The following is an 18,564-nucleotide window of genomic DNA, read 5'->3' as shown; positions in this document are numbered from 1 at the left end:
GATATCATAATATCATAATAAAAATCATAATAATCTGAGTGTGTAAAAAGATTACCAAGAGTCAGATATGTATTAGTACTTCATCAGAGGCATTCAAGATGTATATGACAAGTATATAACAAGTTTTTAGAGCTGCAATGGTTCGTCCATTAATTGATTAGTCCATTTTAAGGAAAATCATCAGCAACCATTTTGATTGTTTCTGGTTGATTAGCTAATTCTCTCTATTCTACTGTATATCATTGTAATCATCTCTTTGGATTTGGACTATTGTTAAAACCAGACAAGCTACTTGAGATTTGTGAAAATTCAGATAAAACATCCAGTTTGCATTGCAGCATTCTGAGATGTTGATTGTAGCTCGAAATTATTTAAGCTATTTTCATATCAAAAACAAATCCTGGTACACTTTCTGTTTCCCCTGAACTGCCCGCATAAGCTCTTCATCAGAGGTCAATAATATCACAAAAGAACACAACATTTTTTCTCTTCAGTTGAGTCTACACAGTTTGGGCATTGTATCTGGGTTGTTATGAATAAGGAATGAGTTTCCCTTTGCCAAACAAAATACTATACAAGATTGAACCAGATATTTAAATGACTTGAATATTAACACTGAAGTATTTCTAAGTATTTGGGAGGCCAAATCCCACCTTGAGACATGTTATGTAAACGTACGTCCTTTCTGTCTTCCTCTGAACGTTTTCTTGTTATCATTTTTTTTTGGATTTTGGATTTTGTGGGCATGCTCCTTAAATGGAGTGGGGTTTTTTTTTTTTCCCCCCTTAACTAACGCCATAACCACTTCACTTCAAGAGATCCAGACGATAGTACGACCCTTGGGTGTCTTGTATACTCTCAAATGTAATGCGGGGAGGATTGCCGTGTGGCTGACCTCTCCTCACACCCGCATGTTCTACACACCCAAATGTGCAGCGCTCCGTTCTCCAGGGCCCGATGTTGGTGTTACGACCGCCTGGCTGACGGAAGGCAAATCACAGTTAATACTTCCAGATGAACGTGTCAAGTGGAGGAAATTATTAATCAGTGGTCCTCCTCCGATGATCAAATGTTTTTGTTCTTCTTTGATTTGATATTTATTCATCATAAAACATGTCGTCCTTAAATCGGTGCTTCGAGTGTGGGGTAAAAAAGAATAATGCGTATCCAGTGTGTCACTGTATTATTTTGAGCTGCAGAAAGGAAAAGCGAAACGGACAGGGTCACCGAGAGGTCTTTCGGAGAGGCTTCACGATTCGCTCTCGGGTTACATATTACATTAAGATAGTGAGGCAGGGCTTCAAAGACACACATAACGTCCACACTCAAGAACACGAGTGGTACACATACCCTGAACAGAGAGGATCTCCCACCGCGTGCATGTGCGTTCAAAAAGCTGCCTTTGAATTTGATCGTTGATTAGAATAGTGTCCTCGCCTTCTCTACTGTTCTGTAACAGCACCTGCATGTGTTTAAGGAACTTGTCATTTTGAGTGTTTTGCCAACACGTCTCGGGGTAAAATGAGTTGACAAGGCAAAGGAGGCCGCGTGAGAGCAGAAATGTGAAAAGCAAGGTCACCACCGTTCTGCTCCAGATCGGCAGCAAAGCAGAACAAACAGGAGAGTGTGAAGTGAAGAGAAGGAAACAGTTCCTTTAATGTGTCAAAGATTTAGCCAAACATGAAATGAATGCAAGGGCTGATCCTTTACTCGAGTAAAAAAATAAAGTACCTGAGGTTTATTGCATGAACAGTACACGGACACCAGTACAGTAAGGACATTGATACTGGTCTACTTTGGGATGCGTTTACGGGCATGACTGGTTGATAGCCAGTGTGAAACTAAATCCTCGACTTATTAGAATTATTAATAAGCACTAAGATAATTCACTTAATAATTGAGTAAGGGGCCACCACACTCTCACACTGTATTTTCAATAGTTAAGAGCAGCAAATTGAAGCTTTGAGTTCAAACACTGGAATATGCTTCCAGCCTCCATCACAGTGAACCGCTCCTTAAAGTATACCAGAATCACCACAGAATTCTTCACACAGCTCAGCAGTTCATAAACATACAACCTGTACTCAACATGTGATCGGGGGGATGGGGGGGGGGGGGGGGGGGGGTTGAAGAGGCTGGAGAGCCTGAATCCTCATTCCTATTCGACGATGCCAAGCCGGAACGAAAGGAAGTTCACTGCAGATAGTGGCGTTTCAACCTCTCACCTGGCGCGAGTCGGTCTGCAAAGAGAGAATTTGGAGGAGAATTCTGCTCTCGTCTCTCAGAGCAGAGCCCAGGGAGCCCTGTGGTGTGGCTTTGCCAATCAGATCTCAGGCCTGAGTTTTACCGAGAGAGAGGAATCGCACGTGAGAGTGAGGGGCAACTCCTTCCTTTGCTTAGTATTGATCCTCTAGCAGCACCGGAGGCCAAACTCACCTTTTGCTTCAGTTCATGGTGGCACCACGAAAGAATAAGGTTTTCAAGTCATCTTTTTTCAGTATGTAAATTATAGAGTACATTTCCCCGCTGTTTCATTATATTTAAGAGTAAGCCGCAGCTTCCATGTCTCACATCTTAATAAAAATGTACTGGCCTCATATTGTGAGGGAAGACAGTAATCTGATTGTTCCCCATTCTATGAAAATGTCGCACAGCTTCAGTGCACAGTAATTATATTTTTATGTAAAATTCCATTCACTTCACTAGATGCTTTTACGAAGTTGAGCTGTAACAGAGAACCTTGGACACAGATTACAACCTCCTATTTTATTATAAAGATTTCTGTCTTGTGAGATCCTGTTGCAAAATCCGCTCGCCTCTGAGTACAGAAGAGAGCCAGGAGGAGAGTTTATTAATGGCCTGTAAACAGGACAACGGAAGTGCTCCATCAACAATCACGGTGCCTGCTGAAAAAAAATATTGAAGTCTTAGGGTTGTGCAATATGTTTTTGAGGGTTTTTAAGTTCTCAACGTTTTCAAGAACAGTTATCTCTTGTACAAATTTGGATTCGTCAGACTGCAAAGCAACATGCTTACTTTTTGCTCTTCAAAACAATATGAGAAATATCTGGAAGATTTCAGTCTAACTTTACCTGCCGAACAACCTACCATGATACCAGCCAATGAGATTCAACCACAAACCCCCCCCTTTAAATGTGGTTGTTTTCAGCCCTAACGGACATTGTGTTTATGAAATTTAGCACAGCTCCCTCTGGATTATTCAAATTGTTTCTAAATGTGTGGTAGTACTTCCCAGGACTTATAAACAGACTTTGAAGTGTAAAATATTTGGTGTTGCCGTTTATACAGCTCAAATTAGGGAGTACTAAATGTTTATCTGATATCAGTTACATAAAATTACTATATTTTAATTTGTGCATACACCCTTGAAACTAGGAATACTTCATTTTATGTCATTACACCGGGGTTTTACATCATTTTGTGAGCCACACAAACAACAAAGGAAGTTACAAAATGAGCCACTGTAGAGTAATACATCATATACGCTGGCAGTTTAATTAAAAGTCTCTCAATTTTTTTGATCCTTGCTCTGACATTTAAGCCTGTTTGGGACCACGCCGCCGTTGGAAAGCTTTTCCCCACACACCCAGCATAACAGAGTCGGTGCAGTTGTATCCAGACAAAAGAAAATTTTGCTGTATTGCCTCGAGCTCAGCGTTTTTTTTTTAAATAGTTCAATCTGAAACTCTGCAGGGAGTTTTTTGTCATAAAAGCTATCTGGGTGCATTAATGTGATTTATGGCAATATTTCAGTATTGAATTTGAGTTCAATTTCCGCCATAACCCAAATCATCTAAAGGTTGAGTGGGAGAAAAACCGTAACATTATTATTGAAGAAGAGGGTCGTTTGATGCGCTCCGAGCTGCAGACGTTCAATTTGAGAACTGACACTATGGATACATCTCGCTGTTCCAAGCAGAGCCAGCACCTCAGGCAATATGCAGTAGAAGTCCGCCTCAGCCAGCTGCATCTGCATCTGTATCTGCGATCATGTAGGATTCACATGATTTTCAGGCTGGCTTTTAATTGGTCCGATTGATTTCCTAAACTCTGCATTCGCTGTGCTAAGTATGTGTCACACGAAAATCATATTTTAACTGAAGGCCTGTTTGTCGGGCTTCAGACTGAATCATTCATTTTTATCATTTAACTGAGATGAATTTAATAGAGCGTGGAAGAAGTGCACCTCAGCTGCCATGAGTCAGACGACAAAGTTAATATTCCTCCATAACTCGACAATCCTGCCAAACTACTGCTCACTATTTAGACGTTTATGCAAATTGTGTGTTGAAAAACCTTTTCCAATTAAAACCATAGGTGCATTTACATTTGTGTGAAGGCCATTCACCTCTATATAAATATATATATATAGTCACCCCACATAACAAATCTTCTTTAACCCCTGTATAGGAGTAGGAGTAGTGAACTGTTTGTTCCACTGCTTTGTGTTTATAATGTTTCCAGCCGGTACCCGTTGCCATTTGAGTGAGTCATGATTATTTTTGGTCCTCTCAAAGCAATAACTAATAATATTATGGGAGCTAATACCTCAAGTTTTGTGTGAAGGCCATCCACCTCTAAGTTGTCATCAGCAGCGTCTCTGTGTGTGTGTGTGTCAGCGTGTTGCAGAGTCTCTTGCGTCTCCTTGTTTGGCTGGCTAGCAACACGATGCAAAGGACGGGATGTGCGAGTGGGTAGCATGCACCTTGGCACACACAATGAGCCCATGCTGTATCATTTGTTGTGTAGGGAGCCTTTGTGAAACGACAGCCATCCATGGAGGCTGCATTATAAGCTCTGGGCTGCAGTATCACCATGCCTGTAAAAAAAAAGCCGATTTTATCTATGACGTACGATATTATGGACATTAAACTATAAAATGCTAATGATTACCCTTTTCCCTTGAGTTTGCAATTGCACCACCTATATACAATTAATTAATGGTATGGGAGTCACCAAGAGAAAAACAATGCAAACGGTACAATTAATTATCAGAATTTTCCACTAATAATGATGTGTTAATTTTGACAGCACACTGCGGTTGTGAAACTCCAAAGGGGCTCTATTATACAAGCAGAGATGCGTTGCGCGGCCATGAGAGAAGTAGAGAGCACTCCCGTGAGATAGCAGAGAGAGAGAAGGACCGCTCAAGGGAGAGAAGTGTGATGTTTATGCTACAATCGTAACAAGAGCGATTTACTGCCTGCTTTATTTGATGCAGGTCTGGAACAGAGAAAAGAGACAAAATAGCAGGAGAGAGAAGAAGAGGGAGGCAGAAAGTGATGAAGTTCACATGGCGAATCCTACGGAATAGACTATTTTCCCCTTGAGATGTCTTACATTTCACTCATAACTGAAAATGTGTCTTATTAGTTCACATACAAGTTCACGGTGCAATTCTACTTATGACAACTCTTCATATGTTATAAATCTACGTGTTCTGCTTGTGTTCAACTTTGATCAAAATGATCCAGTTTTTCTAATAGTTGAATTTAAAATCATTGCATCGCAGAATGGGATGTGTGTAATGATCTGTCAAGACGGGTGTGACCAAAATTTGGTACAAAAAGTCCACAAGATTTGAGGCTCCTTAGTATCCTTTTTCAATTGGTGTGCACGGGTAAGTTAAAGTGAAATTTGAAATGCGACCTGAAGTGAAATTGGTTTTCAGAAAAGGGTGATTGACCACATCATTTGGTTTGCCTTTTTGGTTTGCTTCCACATCTTCCAACACGGGTGCACATCTCGGAGGGGTTGGAGAGTATAATTAGATGCAATATTGTAGTCTTTCTGATTATTTAAGTGTTATTTTTGTTGTATGAGAGAGTTAATTGTGCAGTGCTATACACATGTACATGGGTTATCATCTAAAGTAATATTAACGTAGGATGGTTTTATTATATTGTTTGTGGGTTACTCAGTACTCTCTCAAACAAAAAGAAAATAATTTAATGGCGGCGACATGAGGGCAGATTAAGAGGCCAGCTGCATATAACATTTACTGAAAGAAGAAAATCAATCAAAAGCAGTTATTAAACTCCTTTAATGTAACTTATGTCCCCTCACATATGACTTTAAATACCGATATTAATTAAGATAACCTAAGTAAGAAATAATTGTGTTTGAGACAAATGTTGTCCTTTTAATTAAAGTATAAGTCAGTCAATCTTTGGAGTAAGTGTTCAATGTGAAGAAGTCAGCAGTTAGATCCTCTAATTAAGAAACCTCTGGGCTGAGTGCCCATTATACTGAGTAGAAGAGCATTTGTACGCGGTTGAAATTGATGTTTAGTGTTTTTCTTTGCTTCACTTAAGAGATGAAATAAAAAAATTATAAGTACGGTACAAGTTTTAAAACGAACCCACAATCAAATATATTTAAGGTGTACTATTAAAGGTAATTGTTTTCATCTGAGCGCACTAGAGACTCTATTTAAACTAAATAGTTAATTGAATTAATTAATTAATCAAAAAGAATGTTGACTCTTAGAAAGTGAACTTGGCATCAACTGCATAATATGGATCATGGCTTTGAGTTTTATGCTCCTTAACAAATGAAATGATTGGTCATTCATAATTAATGTGAACTCCGAGTTGACAGTTCACAAGATGAAAGGGTGTGAATGTACAAGCTGTTCAGAGAATGCATTAAGAATGGACGGATTTTCTCAAGAATCTCTGCAGTTACAATAAGACTTGTGAATGAAGCATAAACACCAACATGCATCAATCGTCTCAAGCAGACAAACACATTCTACATGATTTTTTTTGTGATGCTGCGCATTGTTACAAAACAATGTAGTAAAATTAAGTCAAACGGTCAAGGATCTCATCCGGGTGTCTGATCAGCAAATCATTTCCCATGGCGAGATTGAAATGTACCTGGATTTGAGAGGCCACAGATGTTCTTTCATTTATTGAACAAGAACACAATCCAATCATAATTAGGTCACCAAGCCCTGCAGTCCAGAGTCATCAGACAGTTCTCCAGTACCAGTTATTGCTCTTTACAAAGCATGCTTGCACTTCAAATTACTGTTCTTACATAAATGATGAATTGTAATTTTTCAGATGCTATTTAGACAAATAAAACCTATTTTTCTCAGCATTGCGGTAGATCAAGCTGACTTGGATCATAACAAGAATCAGATAAATATAGAGAAAAAGATGACCGGAGAGAGACACAATAACTGGGATAAAATAACTGAATACAAAAGAAAGCCAAAGAACAGTTCTGAAACAAAGTGGTTACAGTCAAAAACAAGAAAATAAAGCAAATTATTTATATTGAGCTTTTCACTGATCCAACCAAGCTTGACAACAAACTGGAGCCAAACAACTAATAAATAAGCTACCAGGCAATCTGCGGACGTATGATGGAAAATCAATGTTTCGAAATAATTCACAGCTGTTGACTCATTTAGCGTTTCTATGGTTTCACAGGACTGTGTGCTACTGATATTGAAAGATCTTCAGTGGTCTAAAGCAACAAATTCTGACCCGATTTAATTCCATATGTATTAATGAATCAAATAATTTGCTGCAGATGAAAAAAAAGCAAACGGCTTTGCTTTAACGCTGTATAATTAAATATATGGATTTTGTTTGGGGTTAAATAAATGTTGCCTCATTAATCAACGATTAATACAAAGATTGTAGATGAATTGTGAGAACATTATATGTGGATGTTGCATGATGCATCTGTACGTATCTACAACAACAAAAGGTGCACAGGGTCAAACAGGTGATGTGTCTTCAACGTAGCTTGATCATGTTTGATTATAAGAATAATTTCATCCCAGAAAACGACTGGGTGAAGGAAAATTACAGTAAATTATACATGGATAATATGATAAATTGGGTATATTCTGTGAAGTCTGCAAGGTAAGACTATGTTAGAAATGTCAGACCAGTGATGAATCACGATAAAACTGTTCACATCTGTGAATGCGAAGCTTCATCACACTTTGTAAATCAGGCTGTTTAACTGAGATTGAAGATTAAAGCAGATCTTCTTAATCAATCTTCCTTCCTGGTTTCTCTCAGTCTATCGTGTTATTTTGAATTTGCAGTGCTGATCTGGACGGTGGTGAGAGGAGGAATCGGAATCTCATCTCATACCGGGAATGACACTTAAAATGTACAAAAAAAAAATAACTAATTTGGTTCTTTCTTTCTCCAGCTGGAACCACATACATCTTCGGTAAGGGAGGGGCTCTCATCACATTCACCTGGGCGCCCAACGAGCGGCCGAGCACCAGAGCGGACCGCTTAGCCGTGGGCTTCAGCACTCAGCAGAAGGATGCCATCTTGGTGCGAGTGGAGAGCACCCATGGGCTCGGAGACTATCTCCAGCTGCACATAGTAAGTATCGGATGCAGAGTTTGGGGCTATGAGTTTCAAAACAAATAAACTCACACTTGAAACTACATTGCTGTGAGATATAAAAATGTCCATTGATGTTATTCATAGGATTTAGAAGCAATCCTATGTTTGATCAATGTAGGAATAAAAAAAGTATTAATTTAATGTATCAATAAGAGAATTATCCATTACAACGTAATCCTGCATCTGCACAAATAATTTGTGCAACAAGGCAGAAAAAACCCTAATAGCCCTAATGGTTGTTTCACTTGTGCTATTTGATATATTACTCTGTGAATATTGACACAAAGAATATAAAAGCAATGGTAAAAACACAACATCCTTATATCACCCGGAAACCAGGACAATAAAGTGGGAAGCTAACTGGAGCATTGGAAACTAGTCCACTCACTGCAAACACAGGATAACACTTAGATCACTTCCCCCCATTGTCCACACAATGCCTGAGCAAATCAGAGAGCAACATTTATGAGCAGGGTTGAGTATCCAGTGTTTCTTCAGTTTAGTAAGATTCAGATTTTTGTGTGTTACAAACGTTATTGTGATGAAGTACTGCTTTTTACTTAATTACATGAAAACTAAATCAACAAAAAGAAACCTCCCAGGGTCTATTTTTAAATGATAGTGCAATCTTGAATGTGCATTTATTCTGACTTGGCGCAGCATTTTCGAGAGCTGATTTTATGATGTTATGCACGTGTGTCTTTCGGGCGGAACCAATTGACTCATCAGCGGCTGCCAGCAACTGTTTCTTTCCTAGAGGGAAATCAGCCTTTTCAGCGTGTAGCCACAGGACAGATGTGCCGAGATGAAAACCAAAGGGGATCGGTCAAAAATCTGTGTGCGGTGTAATAATTAAAATCCCACCCGTTCTCAAAGCACAGTCGCTTATTTAAAATCACCAAGAATGCTTCATAAAACCCCACATGAATATTAATCCTATTCTTTAAAAAGTAAAATAGAACTATACATTGTAAAAGAAAATCTCTCTTTATCATTCCTCTCGTTACTTTGCATAGCTCGCGGCCTGCTGCTGTGCTTCGGATGGTTCGGATTGTTATTCAAATGTGCAACACATGAAGTAATTTGAATGAATCAAAGGGGACATCACACGCATCATTGATAATCTTCCAGTCCAATCCAGTTCACACGTTGATATTAACTCTTTTTCTCTTCTAATTGTAACCACAGTGTGGCCTTCAAATGAGGAATGCTAAGCCAGTTTAATATGGACCCCAATAGCCTAAAATTGTCTTAAAATTAGAAGCCGAGTCCTACTTTGAAAGTGTCGCTGCACTTATCAGTCCCCAGACCAGCTCGGTACAAATATTATCCCCTGGATGTTTTTGACACTGTCTCATTTAAACTGAATTTGCAGTTTAAAAAGTGTGAAACAGACCTCGCCAGCATTGGACTGCAAAGGCGGCTCCCTGCATGCTAAAGCCAGCTGAGGAGATCTTTTTTTTCAACATCTGCCAAGTCCTTGCACCCTGACGGATTGGCTGCTTTGACACCTCATTACTGCTCGGCCGAAAGGGTTCAGACAGTGTTGACGCTGCCTCTGTTGGTTTCACCAACCAAGCTTCACAAAATCACATTTTATTGCTTTGTAGAGACCCAAGTTGTCATTTGTTTATGTGTATTAATGTATTTTTTTTATATAATTTTTGACATTTCTGCTTTTTGTGCGATAGCAATAGCTTGAACCAAAACAGGAAAGGCATGAGGAGAGAGAAAAGCGGATGACATGCAGCATGCGGGATCGAACGTAGGCCGCAGCAGAAAGGACTCAGCCTTGATACGTGTTGCCTATGGAGGTAGAAGTTGACAGTAAGAAAAATAGGTGAAGACAGAAAAGATGCAGTAGTTCAAAATAACACTAGGCAAGTTGAAAATAGAAAAGCAAACTTAAAATGACATATGACTTTTATGGGCTTCGTGGATTTGGGGCTTTCTAATGAAATGGCTTGGAACAAAATTCCCAGCTCCTTCTTCCTGGGATATCGAGCTTTCTGCTCAAAACCACAGAATGAGGAAAAAGTCACAGCAGGAACGTATTTGAACTGCGTGAATCATGTTAGAAATGGATCAAATCTCTTCCTTAACGAACTACCTTTTTAAGGTCATAAAAAATGTAAATTAATTCATAAATTAATGAAAATAGATATTTTATTGTATTTACTAGATCCACTGATTGATGATTAAAACTAATAGCGTGGATCATTTAAGAAATATTTTGTTTCTACTTTAAATAATAAATCAGTTTGTCAATATGCTTCAGCAGATTAAGGAGACTACTGCTTCTGTTTTTTTTTTAAATCACTAAATGCTTAATTTGAAAAACAAGGTTCATTTTTCCAAGATGTTCTTTAAAAGAAGCAGCAGAGCTTCAAAATACAGCATAACAGTTGTTCAGTAAGCTTATAAGGTTTTGGTGAATCTCATTGATTGCAGTATAGGTTTATTTTGAAGGCCTTTTGGTGGGGGGGGGCTTTTCTGCTTTAATGGATAGTGAGAGAGACGGACAGGAGAGGCCGAGGAGAGGGAGGACGACATGCAGCAAAGGGCCCGCGGCTGTACTTGCACCCGGGCTGCGGTGGGGAGGACTCAGCCGTAACAGAACATGTTCGGGGTGGATTTCCGCAGAGTCCTTTCAAAGAGGCGGCCCTCGACCTGCCCTCTGTGTGTGCTCCACACGCGACGGGATTCCTCATTTCAAATTCATGACGGATAAGTTAGGTGCGAGATTGCGTGCTGCGGTTATTATAACAATGAAATAATATCCATTTTGTGATTGCGATCAGATTTTTCCCCCGAGCTGCAATGCATTTTTACATTAATGACTAGGTATTTTCAGATAGAACTCATTTCTGAGAAAATATGTGCCTTTGATCGTTTGGGAACTGTGAAACAGTTCAAAGGAATTAAAAACCAGCTCATATTATAGTGCATGGAGCAGCAAAAGAATTTTTTAAATTATTGATCACAATCTTTCATTTCCTTCCAGTAATCTGCTAGTAGCTTGTTTCCCGATAAGGGTTAGTAAGGCATTCAACAATAGTTTTTTATTTAGAGGTTTATGCTGTGCTGAGTATGACAAGATAAAGATAAGATATAGTTTATTGTCCCATAGGGAAATTTGTCTTGGCCTCCAAACAACATAGATCATACAAACCTGCTTCTGAACCAACGCTCCAGTGAAGAGTCGAGTGAATGAATCAAATGCAGAGGAAGATAGTTGGCTGGTAGCAAACTGAGACGGACCGATACGTTTGTCTTCTTAAATGAATCATGATCTTGCCACTCAACGCTCTGTTTAAAAATGCATAAGGTGGGCAGTGGTGACGCATCATGAAAGAATGGTCAGTGCCAAGGTGATTTTTGCTCTTCTTTTTCATCCCCGCAAAATGTAATCCTCATCCTAGTTTATCCTTTTAATAACCAGCCTTTTTCCCTCCAATATGAAAGAGGGGGGTGTATGGTGAGAACTGAGATCCCACAACAAAGTAAAAGCAGGGTGGGGGGGGGGGGGGGGGTGTTCCACAAGGAAACGCTTTCTCCATCAAAGCTGATGTCAAAGCAAACTATGATTGCGTGGCTTCAAAGTCGATATGCCTGACTAGGTCTGAACCCAAACACATGGGCATTAAGGAAAAAGTGAGTTAGAGAGAGACTGCGCTTTTGTGTATGGCAGCTGGGCTGCAGCAATGTTGCTTTGCCAGCTGTCAAAGGGTGCTTTGGCGGGGAGGGGGGGGGTTGTAATCATGCGGGAAGACTGAGTAAGCAGAATCCAGGCAACTCTTTGGTTGAGGAGTGTTCCGGCCCCCGGAGACGTGAATCGCTGTCCAGAGGACGACGTGGCCTCCATTTGACCTGCGGCAGCGCTACCCTGTAGTTTCCTAATGAATCCTCGTCGGTTTACTTTTGGGGATGAGGGATTTAAAATGTGCTGAATATTACATAAATGTTGTTTATACAAAAAAAGGCTAAAGGTTTGTGGACATATATTTGTATAATACAATGTGATTGCTGGTTCCCACTCACCCACAGCTATACCGGCTCTAATTAAGTCCCTGTGTCATGTGAGTAGCTCTGAGTGGGAAGACAATAGACATGAAGGGGTTTCAACCTCTTTTTGGGCTTGAATTTGATAATCCAGCCGCACTTCACGTGCCATAAATTAGTCACACATTGCCTCCTCCTCATGACAACTTTGAAGTGATTACAGAATACGGAAATACAATCCAGAGAGCCTTCGACCTGTTCCTGACCTTCAATATGAAGGCGATGTTGTTATGTGGAATAAGTTGAAGGCTGATTTCTCAAGCTTGTTATTAATGGCACCTTCGAGTTCTCAAAGACGGTTTACACTCCAGTCCTTGAAACCAACCGCGTCGAAGTAATTATATCATATTTAAAAGATTTTTTGAAGTATTTTACTTATAATTAGTGGTGAGATCAATGCTCTGAGAGACGTCTTACGTCCCACAATAGCAGCCACCAAGAAAAAAGGTATTTCTGTCTCCATATTTTAACCAACGGTCTTTCACTCAGTAATTCGATATTAAAAATCTGAGAGCAAGCAACCAATCACTTAAACCAATAGTTGAGGTTGGAATTGCCGGTTGTGAGTGAATTGAAATATCTTGGCGTGTTAATTTGGTTCAACCGCTCCTTCAAGTCACTTGTTAAAGGAGTCGATTTAGCTCATTTCCAAATCTTTAGAAATGTCACGTCTGAGATGGCGGCACGGATTTGACAACTGTGATTTTCACGCATCTGAGTCACTGTTTAGCAATCTGGTCACATGCCAACCAACAACTAGTACTTAAAGCGTTGGACAATTAAAAAAAAACAATCATCAGAATTTAAGTTTGGACGAGCTAATAATAATAATAATGTGCTTGGAGTACAAAGTCGTTCACGACTTCTCTTCATGGCCAAATGCAACTCACTGAAAAATCAATACTAACCATGTCACAAGGTCATCTGTAAGGAAAACTGAATACACATACAGTATATATATATATAATTTACCCTGCTTCGAAATGCACTCAGCTGCCTGAAGGAGAAAGTTTTAAATATTAACCTGCAGACTCTAAGCCTTTAAATCAACACCGCTAAATGATTAAGGCTATCTACACAGCTTGAAGGTCACTTTTTGTTAGCATTGTGTAACGCTAACACGTTTATAGCTGTGTGCACTATATGCTTTTGTGCTTTGGAGAAATGGTCTCCAGGCGCACCGTGACCTCCGTGAGTTACAATGTGATTAGGTTTTTCAACCTTTGCTATTACTCCTAACCTTCGGACTGTGAAAACGGATTCTGTGTCATACAGTAATGATGAGACGCCTCCTACTGTAGGATTTCTATTTTATTTGTATTTTCAACACAATTACAAAGGTTATGCAGTCCAATAGTTTATTGATAACAGAGTTCAAATGCAATTTTTTTCTAAGAGATTTATTTCTTTATTGCCACAATGTTTCCACACATCACACGTTCACCTTGTGTTGCACTTAGAGAGACTGCAAGGCAGTGAATGCACAAAGGCTGGAGGCACACACACCCCACGCGGTTTGTTTCCAATGTTTCTTATTAGTGCCCCCCAAAGGGTGAGAGGCTTCTTTGATCTTTGAGGGAGGTTGGCAGGAGCAGGGAGAGGCTGACAGGGAGTTGGTCAACCAAAAGGGATGCAGAAGGATTCTGTCAAGAGTGATCCACATCAGGAAACCTGAGCTGCCCGCTGAAGGAGAAGGATGCTGAACCCTAAAGAAAGAATCCTACATACTCTCCATGTCACAAGCGATAGGCTTTCACCCCTTGCATAAGGTTTCCAGCTCGACAACTCACATTTTGACTTAATATGATGTCTAATATTTGTTTAATATATAACATTTTGTCTTTGTTTTTTTACCCGCAGGATCAAGGAAAAATTGGTGTCATCTTCAACGTGGGGACAGATGACATCACCATCGATGAGCCTGCTGTCATGGTAAATGACGGCAAGTACCACGTAGTGCGCTTCACACGCAGCGGTGGCAATGCCACGCTCCAGGTGGACAACCATCCGGTCATTGAGCGTTATCCACCAGGTAAAGCACTGAAGGAACACACTATGTGGTTATATGAGACGTAGAGAGATGGCATGGAGCGTTTGCATTAGTGATAGAGGATTGCATGATGATCTAGTTTACATAAATCCTCAAATAAGCACCTGTGAAATCTACTGTTTGTTACACACATTACTGGACATGCTATATTGCATGAACTACATCATTATACATTTGTCTCCAGCTTCCTAGTTAGTTATATCTAACAATGAAGGAATTTCATCAGCCACTGTACTTTCTGCTGCCACCTGGCCTCTAAAATGACTTTACCATGAGAATCTATAGCATGTATTTACAACAAATGTAGTACTAATGTGGTTCAAGTACCGTATAAGTCTAAAATAATATATATTGTCCACAAGCCACTGGTCCAGGTCTCAAGAGACAATTCTACGTATGAATGTTGCTATCAACATATTTTTCTATAAATTCTTGTTGACATTAACGATGTTGTAGTGAAGTTGCTAAAAAACTACATTCATCCGTTTTCTGGTTAAGAATATCAAGGTTATCTTTCAATGATGACTGTTTCATATAAACAGCAGAAGATGCATTCTCCACAGACAAAGATTTCCACTGTCCAAAGGGTTTAAAGTTCACCACCATTGTGCACTCCTCCCTAATATTCACATAGACCAAAAAACAACACCATAATGTTAGCGTGACCGGCTGTGCTTTAACCTGCTCTCAACCAATCAACCAATTAACCTTATTCAGAACAGGTGCACCAGCTGGCATAGCGGGAGGAAACCAAGTTCTCTATCTGCCTCCAGCTGGTGCTCAAAGCACAAATGTCACCGTTGTACATAAATCAAAAATTGTGTAATGGCGCCAGCCGTGTGTGTGTGTAGTACTTGTACTACAAACAGCGTTGTGAAACATTTCTGATGATAAATGACTGACGCCGCATAGCAATCATAAACACAGGTACTTATGCCGCGAAAGGGAGCGACGCATATGTGACAAAAGCACAAGGAACATAACTGTCCTCTTCCGGCTTACAATGGTCGTTAAAACATTTGTTTAAGGTTAAAAGGAAACTGGGACGTTGCTTTCAGGTCTCTAAAGGCTTAATAAATGCTTCACTTAATTAAAACCTTCTCGACATTAAAGCTCACAGTAAAAACACGGTACTTTAATTGTCATTCCCTGTCATGTACCGTGTCTTCTTTTTCATGTTGTGCTGTAATCCTAATTTATTCATTTTACAGCAACATGGTTGATTATTTATTCTTTTGCCACATTTGCATCCGTAGCATGTGGGCAAGTCAGATAAGGTTTTTTTTGTCAGTAATTGAAAACAGCAAATATGTAGACGGTCATTTATAAATAATGTCAACAGCAATTTAGCAGTATAGTTAGTACCTTGTAGCTGATGATTGACAGAACCCTCTTGAACTAAATATAACTAAAATTAACTGAGACAATTCCTTCTGTTGAAGTTTGTGTCAAACAATATATTTCCTGAAGTTGTTTACAATTGTTTGTGTTTGCATGTGTTAAATAGAGAGCTGAAGTATTTTCTCACTGGAAATCGGCTTCTGTCCTACAAGCACTGAATCCACAATGTAGTTTCGTAATAAAAAGAAAAGGATCTTTTCTTTCCTTTTTTATCCACTTCTGGACTAATAGTCTGAAAATCTTGAATGAAGATTTTCCAGCTCCCTGTTTTTGATGGAGCCATGATGTCAATATCTCATGGAAACTGCAAAATGAAAAATATATTAGTATTTATAGTATTTTTTAAATACATTGTGGAACAGGAGTGGGGTAAGACTTTGGCTGTCTGTAACGACTCAAGTAAAAGTCACTATCTGTTTTCTGCTGTAATTGAATCACTATCTGAATGCAATAACTGTTTCCTGTCTTTGTTCAAGTGGCACATGTTTTCATGCTTTCTTATGTATACCTGAATTAACCACTTTTTTTACAACACATAAAATACGTTTATATTTGACTGTAACTGGTAATATTATGCTTTGCTTAAAAAATAGCTAAATAACTCTAACTAGTGTAGCACATTATAAATAGCCTAAACATTAGTCTAATTAGTATTAACGCTGTTATTCATAATAACCAGATAACACTAAGTGAAGCACAAGTTTGTTTTAACTCCCAGCTGGGTTAAAATTATATAACTTGTTAAACCTGCTAGCCATTATAATGTTTCTAACCATGTGATCTTTCAGGTTGCAGACTTTAACCTTTAATCTGTCTCTCCAAATTCTTTGAAGGACACTTTGATAATGAGCGACTGGCTATTGCCAGACAAAGAATCCCATACAGACTTGGTCGGGTAGTTGACGAGTGGCTACTCGATAAAGGTAAAAATTAATTGATTAATTAATTAACCCTTGAAATAACTACTAAATAACTTTTCCTCTTGAGGAGGTGCAGTGCCAGAGGACAAGGTTGACAAGGATCAAATTATACATCCGTTTCAATTTGACTTTTTATTGGCTATGAAGTTTGATGAACTCAATATAACTTCAAGTGAAAATAAATGTCAAAGCCGAGGGGTATATCATACTTGCCTTTTATTCTTTGTCATCCTTACACCTCGTGGAAAAGCTGCACCTTAACAAAGATTTTAAACCAATAACTAAAAACACATAACCCTTGTCTAACCCGTTATCGTCCCTCTTAAACAATGTGTTTGGTTACATGCTGTGTGTAATTATTCTGCATAAAAACCATTTAAATGCTGTGCAACATTTGCATTAACACCAGTGAAACAAACATGTTATATAAGATGAGTCTCATTACCTCTTAAACTGAATATTTTTAAATATAATTGAGCCGACAGTGGTGCTGTTAGAGATATCATTGCCACTTTCAGGAGGTGAAACAATGGGACGAGGGGGCGCTCAATGGCAGAAGAAGTCGCAGAAGGGAGGAACGTTTTGCTTTTATTGTCATTAATGGTTACACAGTCTCATGTATAGTAAGACAGACACAATTTGGATAATTTGCCCTTCTCTTCAAAAAGCTGCCATGAGATTTGCATCATCCCTGCACCATCTGTTTCTGGAGTTCAGAGATAAATAAATATCCTGGAAAAACATCTGCTCCTTTTTCTCTAGTGATAAATCAAAACATCCCCTCCGGTCACTCTCTGTTTTGTCTTAAATCAAAGTATTTAAGCACTGGTACCGGAGAAGAGCATCTTATTATCTTACCACACCTATACAGACAAATTGCAAACTAGAGTCACAATCCTAAATGACTCAAATAAATGATTAAATATACACCTAAATGTATAACCCTCCTCTGATGGTTGCAACCTGTTCGTGTAAAGATTTAAACCATAAACCTGCTAACTAACCTTCCCCTTATAAAGTTAACGTCTAAGAAAATCACCAAATATCAATGTCATACAGAGCAAACCCACCTGGTTCAAATCATGTTCTTGCGGGATCTCTCCTGTATAACTTCTGTCCGTCTGCTCCACCGTTCTCTCCCTTTTTCCACCTCTTTCTTTCTCTACGACTCTCTGATTGTAGGGAGACAGTTGACCATCTTTAACAGCCAGGCAGCCATTAAAATTGGTGGTCATGATAAGGGTCGGCCGTTCCAGGGCCAAATTTCAGGGCTCTACTACAACGGACTCCAGGTGCTGAAGCTGGCGGCAGAAAACGATCCCAGCGTACAGGTGGAGGGGAACCTGCGTCTCGTCGGGGACTCGCTCTCCGTTTTGACCACGGACACTACTTCTGCCACCCCGCTGGCGGTGTCCGACATGTCCACCACCATCATGGAGACCACCACCACCATGGCTACCACCACCACCCGGAGGCAGCGATCACCCAGCTTGAGGGAGAGCATCTCAAAGGTCAGAGAGAGCAGGCTTATGCTGAGAGTCTGTGGTTAACTGCTTTGTAACTTGGAAGGGGGTTGATTTCACCAATTTTCCACGAGGTTATAGTTATTTTGTTATGTTGCCATAACTAAAGGCAATCAATGCGCTATAGCATGAAGGTATTATAACTTAGTTTTCGGATTAAGTTCACAGAGATGGTAGCTTTGGGTTGTTGCAATCTTAAC

The 18,564-nt window shown here is 39.5% G+C and overlaps 1 protein-coding gene across 7 annotated transcripts in view; it reads left to right on the top strand.

Annotated features, from left to right (window-relative positions):
• The window catches only part of LOC119215696 (neurexin-2), a 72,884-nt gene that overhangs the window by 49,192 nt on the left and 5,128 nt on the right, over positions 1 to 18,564 (top strand). For 4 of the 7 annotated variants that reach the window (XM_037468063.2, XM_037468062.2, XM_037468060.2 and 1 more), the window contains 4 exons: positions 8,203 to 8,384; positions 14,331 to 14,502; positions 16,755 to 16,844; positions 18,024 to 18,352. In XM_037468063.2, the coding sequence (XP_037323960.2) occupies positions 8,203 to 8,384; positions 14,331 to 14,502; positions 16,755 to 16,844; positions 18,024 to 18,352 (773 nt within the window). The remainder of the gene's footprint in view (positions 1 to 8,202; positions 8,385 to 14,330; positions 14,503 to 16,754; positions 16,845 to 18,023; positions 18,353 to 18,564) is intronic. The other 3 variants (XM_037468065.2, XM_037468064.2, XM_037468068.2) reach the window with 1 other exon arrangement.

The sequence above is a fragment of the Pungitius pungitius genome, chromosome 16 (assembly GCF_949316345.1).
Source record: "Pungitius pungitius chromosome 16, fPunPun2.1, whole genome shotgun sequence".
In the NCBI taxonomy this organism is placed as follows: domain Eukaryota; kingdom Metazoa; phylum Chordata; class Actinopteri; order Perciformes; family Gasterosteidae; genus Pungitius; species Pungitius pungitius.
This window is presented reverse-complemented; position numbering and strand designations above follow the sequence as displayed.